Below are 26,524 nucleotides of genomic sequence, written 5' to 3'. Positions count from 1 at the left end.
TCCATGATTCCCTGAAAAATTTCCGGTGCAACACTGACTCCAAACTGTAAACGATTAACTTTGAAAGCCCCCCTGTGAGTCATGATCATTTGAGCCAAGGCTGTGGCCTCATCAACCAGCAATTGCTGATAGGCCTGTGCTAAATCAAGTTTAGCAAAAATAGTACCCCCTTGCAAGGAGGCTAAAATATGGTTGACCACTGGGACCGGGTAAGCATGTTGCTTGAGGGCTTTATTTAGTGTGCATTTATAGTCAGCACAAATGCGAACTTCCCCGTTGGCTTTAAGTGGGGTGACTATAGGAGTTTCCCACTCCCCACCATCAACAGGCTGTAACATGCCCTGTTCTACCAGCTGATCAATTTCGGAATCAATTTTATGTTTTAAGGCAAAGGGGACCCTACAAGGCTTAACCCTGATTGGAACTACATTGGGATCAAGCTTAAATGAGATAGGTGGGCCTATGTATGTTCCAAGGGTTGAATCAAAAACATCCGTGTATTCCTTGCACACTGATGCGAGGTCAGTGTGTCCGGTTTATTCCAGTAATCTGAATACCTAAGGCATCAAACCAATTGAGTCCAATGAGACTCGTTCTCTGGCCCCCTACTACTATTACATCCAAGTGCCCCAAAAACCCTTTAAAATTAACCAACAAGGTTCTCGGCTAAATCAAAGGTAGCAGGGCCACACACGCAGAGTAGCGTTGCGGCCTTCAGTCCTTCCTCCGTGATCTGATTGGCTCTGAGGTAGTTTTCTACTTGAGATAGATATGATGGCCATTCCTCCGGGTATTTCACGTCAAATGCTCTCAGTTTGCCAACCTTCAGCATTCTTTCTATCTGGTTCCTGCATTCTTCTGGATCCTGCTTCAGACTCAGGGAGTGAGTTCCCTGAGCACAAGGTTGCTATTGTAGATGCTAGCTGACCTTGAGAGAGGTGGGGGGGAAATGCCTCTTCCCTCTGGCATGTGCTGCCTTTCCCTCGAAGACTTCAGCTCTTTAATCGGTGAAACAGGATCCCACCTTTGTTGCCACTGTTAAATAGCGGGTTCTTCGGTGCAGGAATGAAGATGCGAATCTGGGTACAGGATAACTCATTATTTATTTTGTGCTGGAACTGTACTGGGGAATTGTCTGCAACTAGCCGCAATATATAGTCTAGCCCCTAGGTGGCAGCCAATAGGTTTGAAACAACCATTGCCACCTGGAGATAGCCAATTGCAGCACAGGAGACTAAAAGTCTGGGTTGCTGAAGAGCCGTTAGCTGCTCCAGCAACCCACGTGGTGTTACACAAGAGCCCAGTACATAACAGAAGTTACTTGAAATATTAGGAGTTTATAAAAACTTACAATCATGTTTGACTCTACAGACCTGATGCCTCTGCTACTGTCATATAATTACCAATCTCATAAGCACTTTGCAGTTAATAGTGTAAGAGTTGGAAGGGGCCTTGGAGGTCTTCTAGTTCAACCTCCTGCTCGGGCATTGATCATCAAAATGTTATCACCAGTGCCTTTGGATTGCTAAATGTTACAGTCATAAGCCCTTTACTGCAGAGATTTGATGTGCTCAAACTCCATCACCTCAACTCCTCAGGCTGCTCCAGGTAAGGCTGAGCATTGAACAGGCTCAGAAAAGGGCTTTCTCTCCTTGCCTTCCTGTTGCCAGCAGCCAACTGAGGGAGCCAACTTGGCTTCTTCTCCTGTCCCCTTTGGCACACTTATTTACATTGGATTTTTAATTTTCAATTGATCTTATGTGGGCTGGGCAGGAACAGCCAAAGGGCCAGATGTGCCATGGGGCCGTAAAATGCCCAGGTCTAATCTATAGGATCTAATCCTAAGCAAATATAGATGGGCCTTTTCCAAAGCCTGCTTTGATGTCATTCTCTTAGCTCAGCTGTCAGGAAGATTTCATGGGACTTCTTATTTGCAGAGACTTTGCCCTTGTGGACACACAGAAGAGAAACTCTCACTCATGTCCTCATATGGTGTCCTTTCTATGATGCCCCAAGACGTGTTCTAATCACTCCAATCATTTCCAAATAAGAAGGCCACACAGATAAATGTTAAATTTATTATTTTTAAGGGTAACCTCACATCACATATCAAGTGGCCAAATATCTTTCCCAAGTTCTAAGGTAAAGGTAAAGGTTCCCCCGCACATGCGTGCTAGTCATTTCCAACTCTAGGGGCCGGTGCTCATCTCCGTTTCAAAGCCAAAGAGCCAGCACTTGTCCGAGGACGTCTCCGTGGTCATGTGGCCGGCATGACTAGATGCCAAAGGCGCACGGAACGCTGTTACCTTCCTACAACTGCCCAAAACTTTAATTAAATATATGGTTTTATTGCCCTATTTGTTCTTATTCTCAGTAATAAATGTTGTGTTCAAGTATTTCTCTTTTTTACTGTACTGTAAAATTACTGTACTTTTATTGTGAAGGCTAATCAAATATTGTAATAAAGATTTGATTTGAAAAACATGTCTTACTGTGCTCTACTTTCTGCTGCTTTGGGGGATATGTGTGAGAGAAAGAAAGAGGGGCAAAATGCAATTTCCTCTTACGTTCAAATATTGCAGAAGTATGCTTATTATAGGTAGCATTTGCTAGGACCTCCTTAGGAGCAAGTTGCTCTGGATGTATAGCGTGTTAAGATTTCTTTATGATGAACTCAAAGAGCAGTGAAGATCTTCCCCTATAATCTGCTTTCAACTTCTGGGTGAACTTCCTTTAAATGTCAGTATCCGTGCTTAACAGTGAGGGGCAGATCTCTCTTGAGGTATCCATCCTACTCCATACTATTAATCTTGTACTGACTAAAATGACCTTACTTGGCAAAGACCCGAATTTTGAATTAGTCAGCACAATGATCTGAAGAATCCATATCTAAACACAAACAGGCTTTGGAGGACATGATAAGGGCTGGAGCAGAACAACAGGAAGCCTGCTTGCTTGAACCTTGTTCGTAGCCAGCCCTGAAAGAGAACAAAGTGCTCTTTTCCACCGATAGGCACCATGGCTCCTCAGCTGCTCCTCTGTCTGATCCTCACTTTTCTGTGGAGTCTCCCAAAGGCTGAAAGTAATGGTAAGAAGCTCTTTGTTGGATTTCTTTCTCTCCTCCTTATAATTTATCTCACATTTGCACGGTCGCATGGTCTTTCTCACCCTTTCCTCTATCTCAGTTTAAACCCCACATCAGTTAAGCTTCTCCGTGAACCTGATGAACCTCTTGAAAGCTTATGCTTTTTAATATAATATGTTAGTCTGAAAAGGTGCTACCAGACTTTTGAGTTAGTGCAGTCATACATACGGCTCTCCCCTTACAACTTTTCTCTTTCTGTAATTGGTTTAATATATTTTGAAGAAGTACTAATCATTTTTTTGTGCAGCCACAAATTTATTTATTTATTTATTTATTTATTTATTTATTTATTTATTTATTTAAATTTTTATACCGCCCTATTCCTGAAGGACTCAGGGCGGTTTACAGGGCAGCATAAAATACAATATAAAATAGTATAAAATTAAAATAGATTAAATTAATTAAGCCCAACAATTAAAACAATATTAAAAGCTAAAACCCCTTCAGTCCAGGCCTGATAGATCAAAAAACCAGGTTTTCAGGTCCCAGTGAAATGAACGCAGATCGGGGGCGGTCCGAAGTTCCACCGGTAAATCATTCCAAAGGACAGGAGTGCCCACAGAGAATGCCCTCTAACCTAAGGATTAGGTTAGAGGAAGTCTTCATGCTGAAATACTCATATATCTGCTGTCTTCTGTGCATGAGTTGTGTAATTTCATTTCCTATTAAAGATGAAAACAACAGTGCAATTTATTCTATTTCTGAGACTGCAGAAATATCTCCTGTTTCAAGTGTGGGAGGCAGGAGATGAATAGAGAAGGCTGAGTTTAAGTACCTTCACATTGCAATTATGTCCACTCAGAAGAATTAGGAAATCACATATACTCCACAATGATTGTATGTAATAGTTCCCATCATCAGCAGGTAACTATATTAAAAAAATAGAATTAAAAAGTGTACAATGACAAATGAAGATAACCTTTGAAAAGTCAAAAATGCAAGAATGGCCGCTGTGAAATATGAAAGAAGTGCCTGGAGAGAAAAAGATTTCCTTACATTTCACAAGTTAGGAGGACAGAGGAACACTTGACATGGAAAACCTTTAACCTATTTGTAATGTACTTCTAGACACTTCCAAAGATTTTTGTGAACAATGATCATTCAATACACTGAATGTAACAGAACCTCACTGAGGTTGGTGTGGGGAAATTATTATTTTTTTCCAGCCTTGTAGCAGTCCTGGCCCCTCCCTCCAAATTTTCTAATAAAGAATTTTATTCAAATAGCAACTTATTTTTTGTATTTAAATATTTCTTAGATTTATATCATGCCTTCCTTTAGAAGTTCAAAGAGATATGCCCAGCATTCCCTGTGATGACAATATGCAGAGAGGGGCATGTGTCTTCTATGGAAAGTTCCAGCACTTGTCCTCTAGATATTTGGCTTGTAACATCAGTCCAGGATGTAATTAGAGATGCTTTCATAAATGCCTCTTTGAGTATAGAAATATTCCACCCCATTTAAATAAGGCAATTATCCACCAGAGGTAGACAGTTATTGAACCTCCTCATTTTCAGGAAAGTAAAAGGTAGGAGGGAGTTACTTTCAGATTTGCATGATTCATTACTGTAATCTTACAATTAAAGTAATGCCGATACTTATGGTTGGTACTTCTTGTCTGGGTTACCTCAAAGGGCTGACAAGTAGATTATCTCAACCCGTTTCAAATTAGCGTTATTACAGATTATTGGGGTTGAGGCTGTCTTGATTAGCCTGATGGATAATCTTTTAGCATGGATAGAGGGAGTTATGGTTGTTGGTTCTTCTTGAACTTCCGGTATTTTATTACTGAGTCAAGCATAATGTCTTTTTGTATTGCCTGTTATGACAACAGTTTCAGTGGCTCGATTCCTGACTCTCTGGTTATGTTTAGTCTGTGTCTCTTGGAGTTTTTCAAGTGCAGCAATATTGTGGTATCCCTCTGGGCTGTATTCTATCTCCTGTGGTACATGAAAACACTGAAGAAATTCACCAGGAAATTTAGAGCAAGGTATCCTTGAAGTGCAGATCTATTTCTCTATGACCTCTCCAAGAAATACTATGGCTCCCATGCTTGAACCAATGACTAGCTAGAATGAGGGATAATGCGTTGTAACTGAATCCAAATAAGATAGAGCTGCTGCACTTGAAAAACTCCAAGAGACATTCTGCTGTTCCTGTTTTTTGGAATGCAGATGCTTATCATATTATTATCTTTCCCTTATTAGTAAGGGAAAGAAAGTCTATTCTGTGATCCTCAATGTTGCAGTTATGTAAAGGTAAAGGTTTCCCCCGCACATGCATACTAGTCATTTCCAACTCTAGGGGCCAGTGCTCATCTCTGTTTCAAAGCCCAAGAGCCAGCACTTGTCCGAGGACTTCTCCATGGTCATGTGGCCGGCATAACTAGACGGAACGCTGTTACCTTCCCACCGTAGTGGTCCCTATTTTTCTGCTTGCATTTTTACATGCTTTCGAACTGCTAGGTTGGCAGAAGCTGGGACGAGTAACAGGCGCTCACTATGTTATGTGGCACTCAGGATTTGACCTGCCAAACTGCCGACCTTCTGATCGACAAGCTCAGCGTCCTAACCCACTGAGCCACCGCGTCCCTTTTTGCAGTTATGTACACTGGTACTATTCTCTCTTTTTCTTACAAAACCAAACCTTTACATTTTCTCAGGCATTTTAATTGCTTTGGGTTCTGTTTAATTCCTATTTGAATGTAGGCTTTTGCTAAGCACATTGATTTGTGCTTAGATTGTAAGCCGCCCTGAGTCTTCGGAGAAGGGCGGGATATAAATGGGATTTTAAAAAAAGGTGCTTAGTGAATGTTTAAAATAAACCAAATAGCGGTGCCCTTTAATTAAATGTCATTTTCTAGAACTGAAGAAGCATGCTTTCTCTTCACAGCCCCCAGAGACACAAAGCACTCACTCTCTTAGAGTTCTGGAAGGTTCTTAAGACTTGGGCCTCTTCCTAGACCTAGTTTTGGGGTGTCTGTGGAGCCACTCTTGAATCTTTCCTGCTTGTTGAGTAATGTTGTTTTCATCTGGAGAATTGTTTTTCTGGTGTTTTTAATATGTATATATATATTTCTTATACTGTAAGCTACCCAAACCTTCTGGGTAATTTTAACAAATTCTATAAATAAATAAATTTGGTCAGTTAGGGTCAATTGATATTGAACATACAGAGAGGCAAAAGACTGGAAAATTTATTGCAATAGACGAAAAAAAGAGAACTTCTGTTGTAGGAACTAAGAAGCAGATAGTATTAGCTTTCGACATCAGAAAATGATTGTTTGATAAGGGGAAAACCAGATAAGCTAGAGACTGGAGCATTTTTATCAAAGGTGGCAGAAAGGTCAAGAAAGATCAAAGTGAGAGACGTTTAGATCTGGTACTGTAGTATGGAAACAACTTGGAATTTCAGTTTCAATGCGTGGAGCACAGAAGCCAAGAGTCAGCCTGTAGCAGGTTAAGAATACATACAAAAAGAGAAATCTAAGAATATTCCAGCAATTCAGAATACATGTATATGATTGGCCAAATTTAGGGAAAGAAATTTTCAGGGAGTTAGCAGTTTTCAGGACTGCAGAAATAAAAAGTCTATGTGAAATTATTTACTTTCTATAAGAAATTAAAGGAATGGCTGGTGTGGTACAAGATTGGCTCATTGTTTGAGACATGAAATTTAGGATCCAAAAAAGCATAAGAACAAAGATTCATGTAAGAATTAAATGAAAAACTATGAGACACCAGAACTGAATAAGTAATGTGGATGATGGGTGATGGGTCAAAACTTGTTGGTCAGAACTTTCTAAAAAGTTGTAGATTGCCAGTAACTTTTAAAAAACCCAGAATGACTTAAAGTAGCCTCTAAGAACCAATGAGTTCTTAAAGAGATGAGAGTACCAGATCATCTCATTTGTCTCTTGAGAAACCTATATGCGGGCCAAGAAGTAACAGTGAGAACTGGACAGGAAACCACTGATTGGTTCAAAATTGGGAAAGGAGTCCGGCAAGGCTGTATTCTGTCACCCTGCCTATTTAACTTATATGCAGAGCTAGATGAATCAAAAGTTGAAATTAAGATTGCCGGGAGAAATATCAAGCTAAGATATGCAGATGATACCACTATAATGGCAGAAAGTAAAGAGGAACTAAAGAGCCTCTTGTTGCAGGTAGAGAAGGAGAGTGCAAAAGTTGGGTTGAAACCTAACATTAAGAAAACCAAGATCATGGCATCCGGCCCTCTCAATTCCTGGCAAATAGATGGGGAAGAAATGGAGGTAGTGACAGATTTTGTTTTACTGGGCTCCAAGATCACTGCAGATGGGGACTGCAGCCAAGAAATTAAAAGACCCTTGCTCCTGGGGAGGAAAGCTATGGCAAATCTAGACAGCACACTAAAAAACAGAGACATCACCCTGCCAACAAAAGTGCATATAGTCAAGGCTATGGTCTTCCCAGTTTCAATGTATGGCTATGAAAGTTGGACCTTAAGAAAGGCTGAGTGCCAAAGAATTGAGGCCTTTGAACTATAGTGCTGGAAAAGACTCCTGCAAGTCCCTTGGACTGCAAGGCGATCAAACCGGTCACTCCTAGAGGAGATCAACCCTGACTGCTCTTTAGAAGGCCAGATCCTGAAGTTGAAACTCAAATACTTTGGCCACCTAATGAGAAGGTAGGACTCCCTGGAGAAGAGCCTAATGCTGGGAAAGATTGAGGGCAAGGGAAGAAGGGGATGACAGAATGAGGTGGCTGGATGGAGTCCCTGAAGCAGTAGGCGTGAGCTTAAATGGACTCCAGACGATGGTAGAGGACAGTAAGGCCTGGAGGAACATTGTCCATGGGGTCGGGATGAGTCAGACACAACTTTGCAGCTAACAACAAAAAAAAAAAGAACCAATGGGGTCAACTTCACTCGGAAGAAAATTAACTTTAGTCACAGGTTAAAGTGATTGTATCAAGGTCTAGTAGCCATAGAGTCCAAGCCCATCTCTCTATATTAAATATTAACAAGAAGGATGGGAAACTGAGAAAAGTGTTGCTGTGAAGTTTTCATATCACTGAAAAACAAATCAAGGTAAAAAGGAGAAAGGGAGGCAGTGACAGATAGAAAGTTGCAGAGTATCAGCATTAAAAAAAAGACTATGAAGATTAATTGAATGGTTATAGATTATGTTGTACAAATAAGTAACAGAAGAAACAATCAAGGGTTGGCAATTCATTCTCAAAACAGAACAGGAACAAGTAAAACAATAAAAACTATAAAATATAAATAAGGAGATATAGGGTTTTTTTAAAAAAATTTTTAAATGCGATAGGTTGTAAAAGAATTGAAAATAAAGGGTCTCTAATAAAGAAAATACTGAATTCTGCTCTGAAACGAACATGGATGGTGGCAGATTGTTTTTGGAAAGAAAAAATAGGTTTCTGAGGTGGAAAGGGAAGTAGGGGATACTCTAGACCCAGATTGCAAGTTTACTTCTGAATGAGCCATTATGTAGAATATGTACTGCAGCCTAAACGGAGCATTTTGGCTCTAAAGCTCAGCTCTCTGATGTCTGCAAGTTCTCCAAATATACTTTGGGGCCTCTTGTAATCCCATATTGTGGAATTCAGTGGTTGAAAAAGTTTATGGGAAAACTTATGAATCTCATTACAGTAAAATAAATATGGTGTGTGTTGCTCTGTATGTCCATAGCAGGCTATTTCTATTCAGCTTACCTGTGGTCATGCCTGATAAAACTCTGTGATCATGAAAGGTTCCCCATAGTTGCCACTCTAATAACTCATTATTCCTCTCTTGCACATTTCACATATTCACACTCACATAAAAATCCTTCCCGTGTCAGAAATAATGATTTTTAAAACTCAGGACCATAATTTCTCATAGCATTTTCCCTAAATATAATTATACAGAATATTATTTCTTGGCTTGGGGGGGCAGGAGAAATAGACAGTACATATCCATATGATCTTTGTTTTGCTCTTCTTTAGTATTCTTACAAAGCAAAGTGGCAAATAGATTTTTGCAGAGAATAAAACGAGCTAATTCGGTGTTTGAGGAATTTAAATCTGGAAACATTGAAAGGGAGTGCATTGAGGAGAGATGCTCAAAAGAAGAAGCCAGGGAGGCATTTGAAGATCAAGAGAAAACTGTAAGTGTGTATTTTTGACTGCTTTCTCTATGTGCTCTTTTGGTGCATGTGTGTTTCTATGCCTCTTATTTCTGTGAGGCCTTCAGAATCAAAATCAGATGGCATGAAATGGGTTTGATGTATGTCTTCATCATGGAATATTTTACCAGATCATTTTTTCTGTGGTTCTTTCTTTTGCTTTTGGCTGCTCCATGCTCTTGACTGTATATCTCTACCCATATATACCTCATCCCACACTCTGAGCATCCAACAAAGCTGTGTGTCACCCAGATCAGGGCTCCCCAACCCCAGGTCCACGGACCAGTGCCGGGCTGCAGCATACCAGAAACCGGGCCACATAAGCAAAGCCCCATACAGGGGATGCAGGCAGCACACAAAACAATGTATTGTCCGGTGTGTGGGAAAATCTTTCTCCATGGAACTGGTCCCTGGTCCCCTGGGGACCTCTGACCAAGATCATTCTTACACTAAAGTATCAATCTCAGCACAAGAGAGCCTTCACATTGCCAAAGAAACAGAGGAAGTCACCCTATGGAGGATGGAGTATCAGAAGATAGGAAGGGAGGTTTTCAGAAATGAGTGAGAAGGAACTGTGGTGGCTATAGTATGTCCTGTTTTTGTCTTGCATTTGTCTAGCGCTTAAGTAGAAACAACTGGTTCTTTCTTCATTTTTCTGTTCTTACCAATCTCTATCCTCTGATCAACAAGCTACAAGGTGACAAAAATAAAACTACAGATGATCCAGAGATCAAGACCAGTGGAAGGAATCTTTAGAGCAGAGGTGGAGAACTATAGCCATTTTATGACTTGTGGACTTCAACTCCCAGAATTCCTGAGCCAGCCATGCTGGCTCAAGAATCTGGGAGTTGAAGTCCACAAGTCATAAAGGGGCCATAGTTCCCCACTTCTGCTCTAATGCAGTGCTTCTACTGGCTAAGGAATTCTGGGAGTTGAAGTCCACTCATCTTAAAGTTGCTAGGGTTGAGAAACACTGCAGTAGAGATTGTAAAGGGAAGAATGTGAAGCAAAATCCTGTCATGTGCCTTGATATTTGCAGCATTTTACCCTTTTATACAGCAGGCTTTAAGTTTTAAATAGTTTTAAATTTTCAAGCAGCTATGATATAACCAAGAAGCATATTGTGAAGTAATTTTTCCAATGCACTGGACTACAGTTTATTTCATCGCCAGCATTATTATCAGTGCCAGTTATCTGCATCTATTTGGGGAAGGCTACTATGGGAAGGCAGGGAAATATAAAGATTTTACAATACATTTTGTAAATGTATGGTAGCACCCTTAGGATATTTACTAGAGGATTTTCAGACAGTACAATATTGATCTGAGCTACAAATACATATATTTAAAAGGTTGTGCACGAAAATGCATTCACGTTTTATTTCAGACACTTAAAAAATATCTTGATAAGCTGAACTTTTGAAAGGAGTTCAGTGCTATATTTGGTAAGTTCAGTTGTAAAAAGTGGAAAAAGAGAATTGATGAAGAGTTGGCAGTATAATTTTATATTTTTTTTGAATAAAAAATATTGGATCAATTCTTGAGAAACCAGACTTGACAAATTTGCAGAAATGAAAAACTCAGAGATACCAAATCAACAGATATTTTGTAAGAAGTAATTTATATGTTTGTACGAGGGCAATTTGGAAATAAACCTCCATTTGGTTATCAATGACAGACACTCACAGATACAGAACTTTTTTTATACACATTAGAAAATACAACATTACATTATTTTTTGACATAATCGCCATTCAAATTGAGGCACTTATCATAACGTCTTACAAGGTTTGAAATTCCTTCTGCAAAAAAAAATCTCCCATCTGGGAATGAAGCCACCCTGTAACAGCATTGTGAAGTGCATTGTCATCATTGAAGCAGTGAGACGCAAGCCACTGTTTCGTGTTCCTGAAGAGGTGGTAGTCGCTTGGCGCCAAATCTGGGCTATAGAGGGTGTGATCAAAAACATCCCAATGGAACTGCTTCAAAAGTTCTTGGGTGCGTCTAGTGGTATGCGGGCAAGCATTATTGTGAACCAACACCACACTGGAAGTCCCCATGTCCTGATGCTTGTTATGGATGGCCACATCTTGCCTCATTGTGCACATCAGTTCATCCATCTTGGGGTCATCTGCAACACAATCTTCTCCTTCCACTTCTTGTTGCCTACTGAACTACTGTGTATGGTGCCATAGGACGGGCATCACTATTCCCGCCTATTTCTCGCACATGATCAAACCAAGGTTTATTTCCGAATTGCCCTCGTACTACAATGGTAGTGGTGCTATATAAACTATTCCATATTGCCACCACTAATATCAGAACATTGTAGGGTTCTTCCCATACTGGCTTTTGCTAGATTTGTATTAATTTATTATCTTGCTACATTTCTCATCCACTTCTTATATTTTATATTAATCAGGTGATTAACCATGCTTAAAATCCTGCAAAAAATAAAATAAAAATAAAATTCACTAATAATCCAAAATATTGGAATGTTTGTCTAAACAACTACAGTTTAATCCATTACTTAAAAGGCAACAAGCTCATAAATAGATCAAGATGTGTAAATTCTTGATCATTCTTTTCAATAAAGGACTGTTCATATTTGCACCAAGAGAATAGAAAAAGATAACAGTTTTTAAAATATAGTATAGAAATAATTTTAAAGGGGAAATGCAGCTGAGAGAGAAAAACTATTTATGATATATTGTAATATATTAGCATTAGTACTTAATTGCTGCTCACTGAAATGTTACATGAGATTCTTCTTAAATTATTTTTGTTTCATTCTCTAGCTATGTAAATTTTATTTGACACTGCTAAACTCTAATGTGCATATGTATGTATTTTTTTTCTAATCAGGAGAACTTCTGGAATATTTATGTAGGTAAGAGATCGTCTGCTTTTTCTCCAAGCATTTTTCCTAAATAATAGTTAAATATGTTCAGTGTATTTGATGAAATAAATATATTAAAAGGTAAAGGTTCCCCCGCACATGCGTGCTAGTCGTTTCCGACTCTAGGGGCCGGTGCTCATCTCCGTTTCAAAGCCGAAGAGCCAGCGCTTGTCCGAGAACGTCTCCGTGGTCATGTGGCCGGCATGACTAGACGCCAAAGGCACACGGAACGCTGTTACCTTCCCACTGTAGTGGTCCCTATTTTTCTACTTGCATTTTTACGTGCTTTCGAACTGCTAGGTTGGCAGAAGCTGGGACGAGTAACAGGCACTCACTCTGCTACGCGGCACTCGGGATTCGACCCGCCAAACTGCCGACCTTCTGATCGACAAGCTCAGCGTCCTAACCCACTGAGCCACCGCGTCCCTTATAAATATATTACTTTTGATTAAAATTAAGAGTACTGTACTGTATATCTAGGATAGTTGACTGCTTGATCCCTATTTTTAAATAATTCAGATTCTTAAGCTCTTCAAAGCTTAGAAAAGTTATAGTTATTCTAAGGTTATTAGGTATTTATTGCTATCCATATACTGGGCATTTCAAAGATGATACATATCCATAATATATGGGGTTATTAATATCCTATTCAAATCAAGTCATCTAGGGAGAACTTCAATGATCAATAATTATTTTGGGGGAATGTGTTCTATTATATTCTAAGGCTAGTTTTATGTATTCTAATAAAGTACACTATATGATTTGGTCAAACTGCATCCATCTGTCCAGAGAACCAGTTTTATTTTCCTATAGAAGACTGAAGTAATGTAATTCCATATGTTAAACTGGCTTAGATTTGCTATATATATTATGAGAAAGCTTTCTTGGTAATTTGCAGCTAAACTCTTCTTCTGTGCAGTGTGTTCATTTGGTAAACTTGATTGATCCAATGGTCAGTATAAGTAGTAGTCATTAGGGACATCTTAAAAATTCCATTCTTGGTACTGCATTTGAACTTCTTTTCTAGGAAACAATGTAACAGTAATTTGGATTTTTGTTCTGAATATGTAAATACAGTATTTCTATATTTTGGATTTTAACTTCTTTTTTTTCATGCTAGACGGGGATCAGTGTTTATCAAACCCCTGTCATTATGGTGGGATGTGCAAAGACGGCATTGGTCGCTATACCTGTACATGCTTGGCTGGCTATCAAGGAAAAAACTGTGAATATAGTAAGTTGAACTGGAGCTAGTCAAAAGACCTAAGGGCAAGAGCAGAGTCGTGTGGGGTCCTTGGTGCTCTCTGGCTTGCTTGTTTTGACATTTCATCACTCATAGCACGTAACATCATCAGTTTCACTGTGTAATGAAACATCAAAACAGCCAAGCTCAGAGAGCACCAAGAATCCCTTATTTCAATCCTGAGCTACAAATATTATCTTTTATCAGAGTCATGTGGCCACACTTCTTCCTCCCGCCCCCTCCTTGCCAAGATTTGAAAATGTGTGAGATTTTTTTCCCCTAAGTCTTCAGAGACTTCAGTGAAATCTTATGAGAACTGATAGTCACTTAGACTGAAGCATCATAGGGGTCATAGCAATAAAATAAAATAAACACAGTTTTCCAAGGGTTTAACTGCCCTCCAAGAAAAACATATATGGCCCAAATTTAGTTTATGGGAAGTTAATGGCTTTTGTAGGTGAACTTGAATATTCTTGGTAGAAGTAATGGAAAAGGATGTTCCTAAGTATATGGACAATCAGTTCAGAGATATTAGAATATAAAAAGCACCTGGGTGGATCAGGTCAAACACTATGTCTTGTAACTAACATCCTCTTCTCTTATTGATGTACAGCTGGTATACTGTGAAAAAGAGCAGTAGCTTTAATTTGTCTACTTCTCTTTTAAAACTATTTGGTCATTGTATTTCAAGATTCCTTTTCTGATCAGTCATTGTTAGTTCATATTTAATTAATGTGTATCTGAAATAGGTGGGTTTTTTTGCATTAATACCTAAAATTTGGTACTTTGTTACCCTAACTCACATTTTCTAGTTTAAAGGACATTTACCAAAATGGGCTGAATCTTACTCAGGCTGGATGAGAGCACTTGTGTCCCAATATGAAGATGGAGCCACGTACAACTAACTCCCCCCTTCTCCCCCCCCCCAAATAGAACTCCAGGTTTAGCTGATAGATTTCCTTTATTTTGTGGATAAATAAATGAGGCTTATAGTTTTCTTCAGTTTGCCCCATCAATAATGGAGGACAAGGTCTATCTCCAGAGAAGAGAGATGAGGTCAGAGTCCTGCCAGCATCACTTCTGCTTCTGCAACCAATTTTATAAGCAAGCAACATAGGATTACTGCGCCAAGAAAATTGGCTACGGCTGTCAAAATTTTATCTTTATATAAAAAGATGTTTGTTATCTGCTAATGCTTTGTCTGCTTATTATTTTTTTTACATAGTCATACATAAGTCCTGCAGATTGAACAATGGTGACTGTTGGCACTTCTGCAAACTTGATCAGAATGATATTCAGTGTTCTTGTGCTGAAGGTTACATTTTGGGAGATGATGGGCAATCTTGTGTTGCTGGAGGTATGACTGTGTTTATCCAGTTAAAAAATTATAACATTTTATTTTGTTTTTTTCATATCAGAAAAGACTGCTGTGTTATTCCTATTGGGCTGTTGTAATTTAAAAGTCAGAGCATTAAAAAAAACTTAGTTTGAGTTTGGTTGTATTATATAATATATTATTTTATTATAAAGGAGAAAGGCAGTATTTTATATGGCAAGAAAGTAACAGAGCTCTATCTACTGCAAAGAGCCTTGGTGGCGCAGTGGGCTAATGCCTCCTTAAGTAACACCAGCTGCCTGCAATTAGTGCAGGTTCGCATCCCACCAGGCTCAAGGTTGACTCAGCCTTCCATCCTTCCGAGGTAGGTAAAATGAGGACCCAGATTGTTGGGGGCAATTAAGCTGACTTTGTAATAATGTCGCTTGGGGTGTGTGTGAAAGCCCTAATAAGCAGGCATATACATAGAATGAAGGCTACTGCTAAGCTTGTAAGCCGCCCTGAGTCTTCGGAGAAGGGCGGGATATAAATGGAATTAAAATTAAAAAAAACTGCTTTTTTCTGCATCCTGATAGACTTTCAAATCTGATTCTGGTGTAATTTTACTGACACAATTTATCTCTGTCCATTGACGACTAAGGCTATCTAAATATTACTTTAATAGAAATTATTATTACTATATTATTATTAATTAATCAGCATTCCAAAAATGTAGTTTTCAGCAACAAATATCCTTTATTAAAAGAACAGAGATGGCAGTTATCTAATTTGTTAATAGTTTTCTCACTCAGAATGAGATTATTTAAATGTAAAGCTATCCTTTTTTGTATTCTTGTTTCTTGACTTCATGTTCTATTGCAGCGGCATCATTTAATTTGAAATTCTCATTATGTTTTTCAGGTGACTTTTCATGTGGTAGAATTAAAAAAGCAAGGGACAAAAGGGAAGCAAGTCTGCCTGCTCAAACAGATTTCTCTGAGGCCTACGATGTGATTGATGAAGCTAATTTTGTTGAATCTCCTACAAACCTCTCTATCATGGTTCCTAATGTGCAGTCCAAGAATGCAACCTCGCCCAATAAATCTGATGATTCGGGCCGTAGAGTGAGAGTCGTTAATGGAACAGACTGCAAACCGGGTGAATGTCCATGGCAGGTAAATGAGTTCAATGTGTATGTCAGAATACTGACTGATTTGCATCCCAAATTTGTTGAAACAATGAAACATACATTACTTTTAATTTCCAATTATTTTGTAAGGTCACTGGCCCTTGGCAAAACTTGAGAAGTCATAAAAAAATCTAATCATGAAAACTCAAGTGGAAGCTTCTTAAAGATACATCACTTTATTTTCGATTGAAATAATTACTGGGTGGGAACACAATCTGAACCAGTGTTCAGTGTTGCATTCAGAAGTGCCACACCTTAGAACAGACATGTCAAACACAAGGCCCAGGGGCCGGATCTGGCCCACAAAGTGGTTTCATGTGGCCCCCGAATCCATCCTGGAAACAGTGAGGGAACGGCCCCCACTGCCTTGGCCCTGGCCCAGAGACCCTCCTTCTGCCAGAGACCCTCAGATCTGTCCCACTCCTGCCCAGGCCCCCATGGGCACCCTTGATGCGAACGATGTAGAGCTGGCCATGCCCACCCAGTAGGCCATATGCACTCTAGCCACGCCCACCCAGTAGGCCACGCACACCCTGGCCACACCCACCCGGCCCCCTGAGGGCAACCGCAATGCTGATGCGGCCCTCAATGAAATTGAGTTTGACACCCCTGCCTTAGAAAGTTAGTAGCATTGCTTTATAAAATTTATTAGCCAATGAAAATCAGACAACAGAGTCATTACATTATAAAGAAGACATCAATCATTCCTGTACACTCCCTTATTCCCTCCTTCAGTACATCCCATCCATGTACATGTTTCCCATGCTTGCATGAAATTTTTCCCTGATGCAAACACTGACTACAGAAACGAGATAGCGATAGTTAGGCTAAACAATTTATTTTTGTTCCAGTTACAGAACCCTTCATTTTCATAACCTCTATATGGAAAAAGTCATAGCCATGTGTGCATTTAAGTATACAGGCCTACATATATTTAAGAATCAATGTTGTGATATAGAGGTAGTCCTCGACTTATGACCACAATTGAGCCCATTTCTGTTGTTAAGTGAAACATTTGTTAAGTGAGTTTGTCCCTTTTTACAACTTTCCTTGCCCCAGTTGTTATGTGAATCACTGTAGTTGTTAAATTAGTCAAAATGTTGTTAAGTGAATCTGGCTTCCCCATTGACTTTGCTGGTCAGAATGTTGCAAAAGGTGATCGCATGATTCCGGGACACTGCGACTGTCATGAATATGAACTAGTTGCCAAGCATCTGAATTTTGATCACGTGACATGGGGATGCTTCAATGGTCATGTGAAAAATGGTCATAAGTTGCTTTTTTCAGTGCCGTTGTAACTTTGAATGGTCACTAAATGAAATGTTGTAAGTTGAGGACTACCTATAATGTAAATACCTCACCCTGCTTCAAGTAGAGTAAAAAAATCTAACTCTAAAGGCAGCGGTCCCCAATCCCACTCTGTTAGGAACCGGGCCACACAGCTGGAGGTGAGCAGCGGGTGAGCAAACAAAACTTCATCTGCACATGCACAGAATCTATGTTGCATATGAAACCATCCACCAACACCTCGTCCTGGAAAAACTGTCTTCCATAAAACTGGTCCCTGGGGCCAAAAAGGTTGGGGACCGCTGTCTGAAGGAATTGCATGATCTACAGATCACTATAGTTTATCGTATAAATCAGAAAGTGGAGGTGAAACTGAAAGTCAATGGTTCTTTTTCCATCTGATCCAAGAGTTCTTTTTTCTCCTCCAATATGGCAATTTAGTTTTAAAATGATGGACTTTTTAAAAACTAAAGCCTAATGGGATCGCTATTGGAGATTGGGATTAAACCTCTCTTGTTGGTTGTTGTTCTGAACCAGCCCTCTTCTAACAAACCCCTATTCAAAAGAAGAGACTGGAGAGCGTCCAAGGCTAAAAGGCTTCTGCCAAGATTTAATTACGCAGTTAACAAAAACACTAGAGCTTGTCTTCTCAAGCGGAAAAGTTGCTTTCAGCAACCAGCCCCTCCCCAAACACTCCTTTTATAGAGAGCTCAGGGCGTGGTCTCCCTGTGCCTCCTCCCGAGGAGTCTCACAGCCTTTCTTTGTTTGTTCCTGCTCGACTGCCTCCTGCGTCGGGCGTCCTTGAACAGGGCCAGCTGTGGGTCATCTTCCTCCGCACTCTCGGGCTCACGCAGCTGAGAAGAGGTCCCCGGCTGAGGACTCTGCAAAGCCTCCAAATCATCATCAGCCGGTTCGTTTCCCTCCTCCCCCACATCTGAGTCCTCCGATACATCAGAGCCGGCTGTCGGACCCACAGGCTGGCCCTGAGTCACAACAGTTGTATCCTTCCTCTCTCCTACCTGCACAGTAATGAATACTTGATGGGGATGTTTTGTCAGCTAAGGGGAGATATTTTTTTTTGGTAAAGATTTATGGCTGCAGATGTGGCCGTAAAAATATGGAGATAATTGAATGAATGAATGAATGAACCTTTATTGTCAAAGTACAACCATGTATACATTGAGATTGGCTGAGCCTCCCTTTGTGCCCCCACCCCCAACTCACAGTGACAACAAACCCTCCATCTTATTACACCATGTGAGCTAATTGCACAACACAGCGGCCTCGCAAGTAAAAAGTATGGAGATAATTTGAGAAGGAGCTGGCAAAAGAGATGCAAGAAAGCACAAGAAATAAAGAAGAAAAAGAAAATGAAAGGAAGATTTGCCAATTATTTTCCCAGTTTATACATGTTCATTTATCCAAAATATCTTAATTTTGCTCAAATACATTTCTGTTAATATTTAGGATTTGACCTTGATGCTCAATCAACCATTTATTAGCAGCAATACAGCAGCCATGAAATTTAGTAATCAAATGAGGCTATGATCCTGTAACTTAGTACCATAATTAATTTCATTTTTTTAAATAAATTTTTCAAAAAATAAACTTTTCAAATTATACACACAAGTATAATAGAAAAGTATAATATATATGATTTAGTTTCAGGAATAAATGTCCTTTTACTGTACATATGGAATCGGTTGCCGGTTGAGCTCCGGATGGCGCCGACCTCCGCTCCTTCCAACGCGATCTGAAAACGCATTTATTTGAACAAGCCGGCTTGGCCTGATGGGGGATGGGTTGGGTTTTTTATTGTTCTTAATATTTGTATTTATTGTTTTTAGCTTGGGCATTATGTTTAATTCCTTTTAACTTTTGTATTTTTGTATTTTATACATTTGCCCTGTTCACCGCCCTGAGTCCTTCGGGAGAAGGGCGGTATATAAATAAAATTATTATTATTATTATTATTATTATTATTATTATTATTATTATTATTATTATTATTATTATTATTATTATTATTATTATGTGCAAACCCCTTCTTCTGAAGACCAAGTGAATCTTTTAGCATGGCCAAAACCATTCTCTTCATGAGAAGCTAATGAGAGTGAGTGTGGGGGGGGCTGTGGGGCTGTGTGTGGCTGTGTGGCTGTATGGCTGTGTGGCTGTGATTGTACAATGAAATTTCCACCTATTTTTTAATATTTGTTATATGACATAGATAAAAAGGCATGAGATTTTAAATTCTATACTCTCAGCTGCCTTTTTTGAATCTCCTTGAAGATGTTCCTGGCCATCTGTTATGAAATCAATATTCCAAGAATAATGACTACTGTATTTAATTAATTATTTTATTTTATTTATTAAATGTTTATGCCACCTATCATCTGTATAAGGTGATCCTGGATAGCTTTATTCATATAACTTTATGACTTCTATTTTTAGGCACTTCTGATAAATGATCAAGGAGATGGGTTTTGTGGAGGAACAATTTTGAGTCCCATGTATGTGCTTACTGCAGCCCACTGTATGAACCAAACCAAGCACATTAAAGTTGTTGTAGGTGGGTATTTTATCTTTAAAAATATCTATAGTGCAAGCCAACAGCATCTGTGTTTTCTGATGTAATTCCAAATTAGTATGCCTAAAATTGCAGCTTTAATTACATACATAATTTTCGTTACTAATATGTCTCAAGTCAGACAGAATCAGAGTACAATCTCTTTGCTATACTAACATTAATGGCAATGGCATTTAATGACATTCTTCACTCTCTACTATGGCCACATGTTTGACATTTTATGTTTAAGGATGCAGGACATGTAGCCTGTATGCTGTTTTCACAGTGCTAACTCTATTCATGTCACACAACACTGGATTCTTACACATTCTAAGCCAATGTTCCTCAACCTTGGCGGCTTTAAGATGCGTGGACTTCAACTCCCAGAATTGCCCAGCCAGCATGCTCCACCCATCTTAAAGCTGCCAAGGTTGGAAAATACTGGACTAAGCTGTAATAGAATTTGTTTGGTTTCGGCTGCGAATGTTGTGTAACCCCAGTATTGTGGTCACAAGGATTCACAGAGGAAGGGGGGGAAAGGAGAAGTGAAGATGGGTAATGGACAAGCAATATAGATGATGAAATACTTCAGCTTGCATCAGATGTCCCAGTATAAATATGTTATGGCATTGGTGTGATGCTTTGATGTCATGTGCTTTGCATTTTGGCATTGCCACAATCTGTTACAGATGCTGCCAACTGTGCTTTGTAAATCATGTATTTTGACTCAGTATTTTGCTCAGCAAAAATGGAAATGCTCTACACAATTCTCCCCTTCTGTTTTTTTTCATAGTATTTTTAAAAAAAAAAATATGGAAGTTTACCATGCCTATTTATATTTTTGTCCTATGGTCTGGTATTGCTTTTCCTATGTAAGAAACACATTCAAGCATTGCTTTAACATAAATTAATTGCACAGGGACAAAATAAGACAAAAGTAGCCTTATAGTTATAACAATGATATAAAGTTCTGATTAGATATGTTTCTTGGATAGATATATTTTATAACTTTTTTTTCAATCTAAAAATATTTCTCTGATTATCAGAAAGCTGGATAGCTATGTTGTATCACACCATAATTTTATTAAGTTGGTCTTCCACAGGGGAAGTGGACATATCAAGAAAAAAAACTGGACGTCTTCTCGCTGTGGATAAAATATATGTGCATCAAAAATTTGTTCTGGCCACCTACGACTATGATATAGCCCTCATCCAGTTGAAGACTCCTATCCGGTTCTCTGAAAATGTGATTCCTGCCTGCCTTCCTACTGCTGATTTTGCCAACCAAGTCCTAATGAAACAAGATGTAGGCATTGTTAGTGGATTTGGGCGTACTCAAGAAAGAGGACGAACCTCCAACACACTTAAAGTTGTTAAGCTTCCTTATGTGGATAGGCATGCCTGCAAGCTTTCCAGCAATTTCCCAATTACTGAAAATATGTTCTGTGCTGGCTATCATACTCTGCCTCAAGATGCATGCCAGGGAGACAGTGGGGGCCCCCACATCACTGCATACAGTGATACCTACTTTGTTACTGGGATTATCAGCTGGGGGGAAGGGTGTGCACAGAAAGGCAAATATGGTGTTTACACAAAAGTGTCCAAATTCATCCCTTGGATAAAAAGAATAATGCGTCAAAAGCTACCAAGAACAGAGTCAAGCACTGCTCAGCCCTAAAATTCATTCAATGGCTTATTTCATGCAGAGATAATGCATTGGGTTAGATTACATTTAGTATATTCATTTGGTTTGAACTCTTCAGACATATTTCTATTTTTTAAATATAACATTAAAGTCATGTAGCTTTTTAATTTATGGAGGTCTTTTTCCTCCGGTGTCAACCCTCTTTTGGCACATAGAGTGCCAGAATGAGTAGACTATGTCATTTTAGCTCTCACCTCTTGTGTGTCTATTACAACCTTTAAAAAAAGATTTATAAAGGTAACAATAATTCTTCAAGTAGAAACTCAGCAGCAATATTGGGTCCCTTTATAATACAACCTCCAGTTCCCTTGAGACCAGTTGAGTTAATCTGAGTAGTGTCCATCTGGGTAATCAGCTTAATTGTTTTTCAATTTAATTTACCCCAAACAGAAGAGAGGCCAGGCCTTCAGTACTGTTGCCTGCCACTTCAATGGAGGAGTGTTTGGGGATATCATAAAATCTTGCTCTCCTAATCTAACATTTCATGGGATATCAGAAATTTCTTGAAGGAAGTGAACAGAGATTCTTTATTTCCCAAATGTTAATTACACTCACACACTCATATTTTGTGCTATTTTGTGTAAACAGAATTTCCAGTGACAGGATCTGACTGATCTGATTACTAACTGGGTTAAGTCTCTTATAGGAACAAGATAAAAGTGATATATTTGATATGCTTTTTAACTTTTTTATTGTATCACAAGCATTGTGGGGGGCTTTATGAAAATATGTTTAATTGAAAAGTTAAAAGGCTTTTCAGATTTGTGATATATATAAAATTAAAGCTATTTGAGAGTTTTATTTATTGTATCACAAGCATTGTGGGAGGGTGTTATGAAAATATGTTTAATTGAAAGTTAAAAGACTTTTTGAGATTTGTGATATATATCAAATTAAAGCTATTTGAGAGTTTTATCTACCTGTGAAGTGAACTGGTATATTTTCTAGACATCAGAAGATTTTTGGGAGATTAAAATAGAGTGTAAGCTTCACATTTACAAATTATCTTTCTCTTGGTGAAAACTTCAGTGCATTATCTTCTGGTTTTGTACCATGAATCTTAGTTTAATACAATTAACTTAATATTTTGACACATCAGCAAAGAAAAATAATGTACACTGAATCTAGTTATGAGCTTCCAATATAACTAATCATTTGTATGTTTGTGCTCAGCAGCAAAGGGAGCAGCACAATAGGCCCTAGTAAAGGTTTGAAATGAAATCCCTTGTCAATGACTGACAGCTACAACAATTAACGCTCCTAAGGCAAGAGAGGAAGAATATTTAAAAGCTCAGTAAGCATAAAAGTGTTAAATTTTGAAACCATAGAAACATATTAGCTGACAGAGGACATGAACACAGAGTTCTCAAATATCTAATAATTAAACTAAAATATTTATTGGAAGAGCCCTGTTAGAGGAAGACAATATTATGCAACTCTTATATTGTCTATTCTTTCAAAAGAAAGCAAACAATATTGCATGTGTACTTCTCCATTGAACTAATGTAGCAGGCATTAGTTTTAAAAAATTAAGAATCATTCAACCTCATTGTTTTCATAGCTAGTGTCCAACAAGAATCATTCCACGTATTTACACAAAGTTTATATATTCCTCTGCTACTGGTTAGTAGGTTTTCCATGTTCATTTATCCTATATTAAACTGTAGCAAGTTCACACAACCAGTATAATATACCTATATGAACAATATAAATATATAAAGTAATAAAACCAGTACTGTGACTTTATTATCCAATCCTTTTCCATATGTTCACCATACTTTCATCAGATATTCATTTTGAAGGTGATGGGCAATTTTTACATCACTGGTATTCAGAGGCAAACTAATAGTAAGAACCACTTATTCTGGCAATGAGAATGGAATGCTAAAGTAGCACATACAGATAAATGAAATATGGGGCTGAGTTTAAAAGAACCAGAAGAATGATTCTTTTATTTACCGTATATGCCGATATGCAGTAATAAAATAAAATGCTCAGCTTTGGAACTACTTTCATATTTATTACAAATCAATATTCCCAAAAGATCCAACTGTATTAAAAAATATGGAAGACCATTCTTACTAAATGCATCATGAACTCAAGTCTAAGCAAAACTAAAAAGAATCAGGGCCTATATAAACTCTCCTCTATCCCATACTTCTGGTACACAATTAGGATATTTTATCATAAAGTGTCTAAATGTGCCCATTGTTCATAAATATAAAGTGGAAGGTTTTCTTAAGAGATGCTTAATGTTCATCTCAAATTCTTAATTTAGAGTACAGCAATATTTTTATTCCAACAACGATGCCCCAGTGGAAACAGAGATGAAAGACTTAAATGTGAAGCACACATCAACTGAACTAATCTTTAGTACAAGAAAGTTGACAAAGTTTAGACAGTTCAAGAATAGAAGGAATCAATGCAGCAACCATAGCTGTGCAAACTGTTAATTTAATATGATCCAGAAATTGATCTACTCCAGCTGATTTCAGAATATGAAGGTCTAAGATACTATTAAATACCTACATAGTTCTTGTAATTAGAGCTGCAGTTAGAAGTTTCTCTTCTCAAGTTTAGTTATGTTAAAGTAGCATAGAGAATATCACAAAAATTTACAGATCTCTCTATGAAACAGATATTTTTACAATGAATTGTTCAAAATGTTAATCCTGGATCATCTCTGTTTCTACATTCATTCATAGTCTTTGCCAACTTTCTATTGTAAAATGACTTGAGCTGCTAAATGGCAAAGTGATTTCTGATTTTAATGATGGAGCAGAATATTGACATCATGGTGGAGAGTTATGTCGGGACAGGAGGAGGAGGAGGAGGAGGAGGAGGAGGAGGAGGAGGAGGAGGAGGAGGAGGAGGAGGAGGAGGAGGAAATTACTCCATTACATAAACAGGCTTCATGCAGATAAAACATAAAAGTAGCAGGATTAACATGCTTTCCAGGTTTACTAGCACACTAACCCAAGCTTGAATAATTCAAGCCATATTACAGTTTAAAGGTAAAGGTAAAGTTTCCCCCGCACATGCGTGCTAGTCGTTTCCAACTCTAGGGGCTGGTGCTCATCTCCGTTTCAAAGCCAAAGAGCCAGCACTTGTCCAAGGACGTCTCCGTGGTCATATGGCCGGCATGACTAGATGCCAAAGGCGCACGGAACGCTGTTACCTTCCCACCGTAGTGGTCCCTATTTTTTTACTTGCATTTTTACGTGCTTTCGAACTGCTAGGTTGGCAGAAGCTGGGACGAGTAACAGGCACTCACTCTGTTACGCGGCACTCGGGATTCGAACCGCCAAACTGCCGACCTTCTGATCAACAAGCTCAGCGTCCTAACCCACTGAGCCACTGCGTCCCTATATTACAGTTTACAGGCACATAAATATTGACTGGAATCCAAACTCTTGAATAACAAGAAAATTACAGTCTGTGTTTACTTTAACCACAGACTCAAAAAAATAATGTTCCCTTACATTTCCAGTAAATGAAATACAGTTCTCTCTTTTGAAGCTACAAGTGTAGCAGTTAGACCAAGAACCATAGAGACATGTATCCAGGGTTATCCCCACCATGGAAATTCATTAGATGATTTTCAGGGTCATTATTTTCAGTTCACGTTACCTGACAGGTGGTTGTGGTATGAAAAAATCAGAGAAGGGAATGTTAGTGCTCCACTTTCAGCTTTAATCTTTTAAAAACGAAATGAAAATGCATATTACAGCAAGCCATCTGACTCAGCAAAAAGATATTCCCATTTTACTGTAAGACAGCAAAATAAGTTTATTTCTTTTTAGATGTCTTGGGTAAATTTACAACAAAATTTCATGCAAGTATTTGCAGAGCTCAGAGCTCTTCTAAGCTTCCTTCTCTGTACTTTAATAATGAAATAATGGTGCAAGATGAAAGGACACAAGAAAATCAATCTTCATCTGCATGTCCAAGACATATTAGACAAGGTCTCTCCTTCTCGCAAAATGGAGGGGTGGTTTTTCTTTCATCTATAATCTCCTGAACACCAAATTCACTTGTTGACATTCTATCCTATGAGTCAGTAGCAAAGTCCAACATTCTTCCAATGTTATCAGCAAAATTATGCTGTCAGTTTGGGACAAAATCTTACTACCGAACATCTGTACAGTTCTTGGAAGGGAAGAATTATATGACGTAGGTCATGGCACTGCTGACTCAAAATGATTTTTCATGCATATTTCCAACAGGCTAATAAATCTACACCCTAACCCTTTTCAACATACTTTTGGCATCACACAAAATGTTTCTCTGATCATGTTCTAACCTGTTTTCATTCCTAACTAGGATCACATTCTCTTACTGATGTTGTCATGTAGCCATCTCCTGTCTCTATGACACTACAACCTTATCTTAATACTAAATTAAAAACTAACATGAAAAGATATTGAGTGTTTACTCTATTGAAATTGCTTTTTTCTAACCAGAACTTGGGGAGGTTTTAGCTATAACTATTTATTTAACTATACTGATTGTTTAGACAGTTCAAAGATTAATCTGGCAATCATTCACACATTGAATGTCTGATTTTTTTTAAAAAAAATATTACTTTATGTATTTTTGAGCTTATACTTGATGAAGAAAAGTGAATAGGAAATAATTACCATAGATTATATTGATTAATATAAGGAAAGTCAAAATTATCTTCATACGCCAATTTGTTGCATGCATAGCCTAATGTGCTCATCTTAGTGACTGACTTTCTCTGCATTGGTGAAGATGGTCTGTCAAATATTCTATTCCAAACTGTTTATATTTCAGATGTGAAAACAAAACCTTGAACTTGGCTTGGTTATTAAAAGCTGCCCAGCAAAACAGCTGTGCATATAAGAGCAGGCAGGAACAGTGCGATAGCAGCTTTATGACCTTGGAAAAAGAGGTAGCTCTTTCAGTGATTCAAAGAAAGTGCCTCATGAATGCTCTGCATAATAAGAAGCCCTCCCTTTGCAGGATATGCAGAGCCAAAGAGGACAC

The 26,524-nt window shown here is 38.5% G+C and overlaps 1 protein-coding gene across 1 annotated transcript; it reads left to right on the top strand.

Annotated features, from left to right (window-relative positions):
* Positions 1 to 2,939: 2,939 nt before the first annotated feature.
* F10 (coagulation factor X) lies at positions 2,940 to 22,433 on the top strand. Its single transcript, XM_083363131.1, has 8 exons — positions 2,940 to 3,088; positions 9,133 to 9,293; positions 12,176 to 12,200; positions 13,330 to 13,443; positions 14,678 to 14,809; positions 15,689 to 15,942; positions 19,695 to 19,812; positions 20,913 to 22,433. The coding sequence occupies exons 1-8, from the start codon at positions 3,019 to 3,021 to the stop codon at positions 21,485 to 21,487; spliced, it is 1,449 nt and encodes a 482-aa protein (XP_083219257.1). The 5' UTR covers positions 2,940 to 3,018; the 3' UTR covers positions 21,488 to 22,433.
* The last annotated feature ends 4,091 nt before the right edge of the window (positions 22,434 to 26,524 follow it).

Source organism: Vipera ursinii (assembly GCF_947247035.1).
Source record: "Vipera ursinii genome assembly, chromosome: 4".
Lineage (NCBI taxonomy): Eukaryota > Metazoa > Chordata > Lepidosauria > Squamata > Viperidae > Vipera > Vipera ursinii.
This window is presented reverse-complemented; position numbering and strand designations above follow the sequence as displayed.

Excerpts from the sequence above, each read along its gene's own strand:
- F10 (XM_083363131.1), top strand. The coding sequence starts at position 3,019 with ATGGCTCCTCAGCTGCTCCTCTGTCTGATCCTCACTTTTCTGTGGAGT. Across the intron at positions 9,294-12,175 it reads TTGAAGATCAAGAGAAAACT|GAGAACTTCTGGAATATTTA; the intron begins GTAAGTGTGTAT and ends TTTTCTAATCAG. Across the intron at positions 12,201-13,329 it reads CTTCTGGAATATTTATGTAG|ACGGGGATCAGTGTTTATCA; the intron begins GTAAGAGATCGT and ends TTTTCATGCTAG.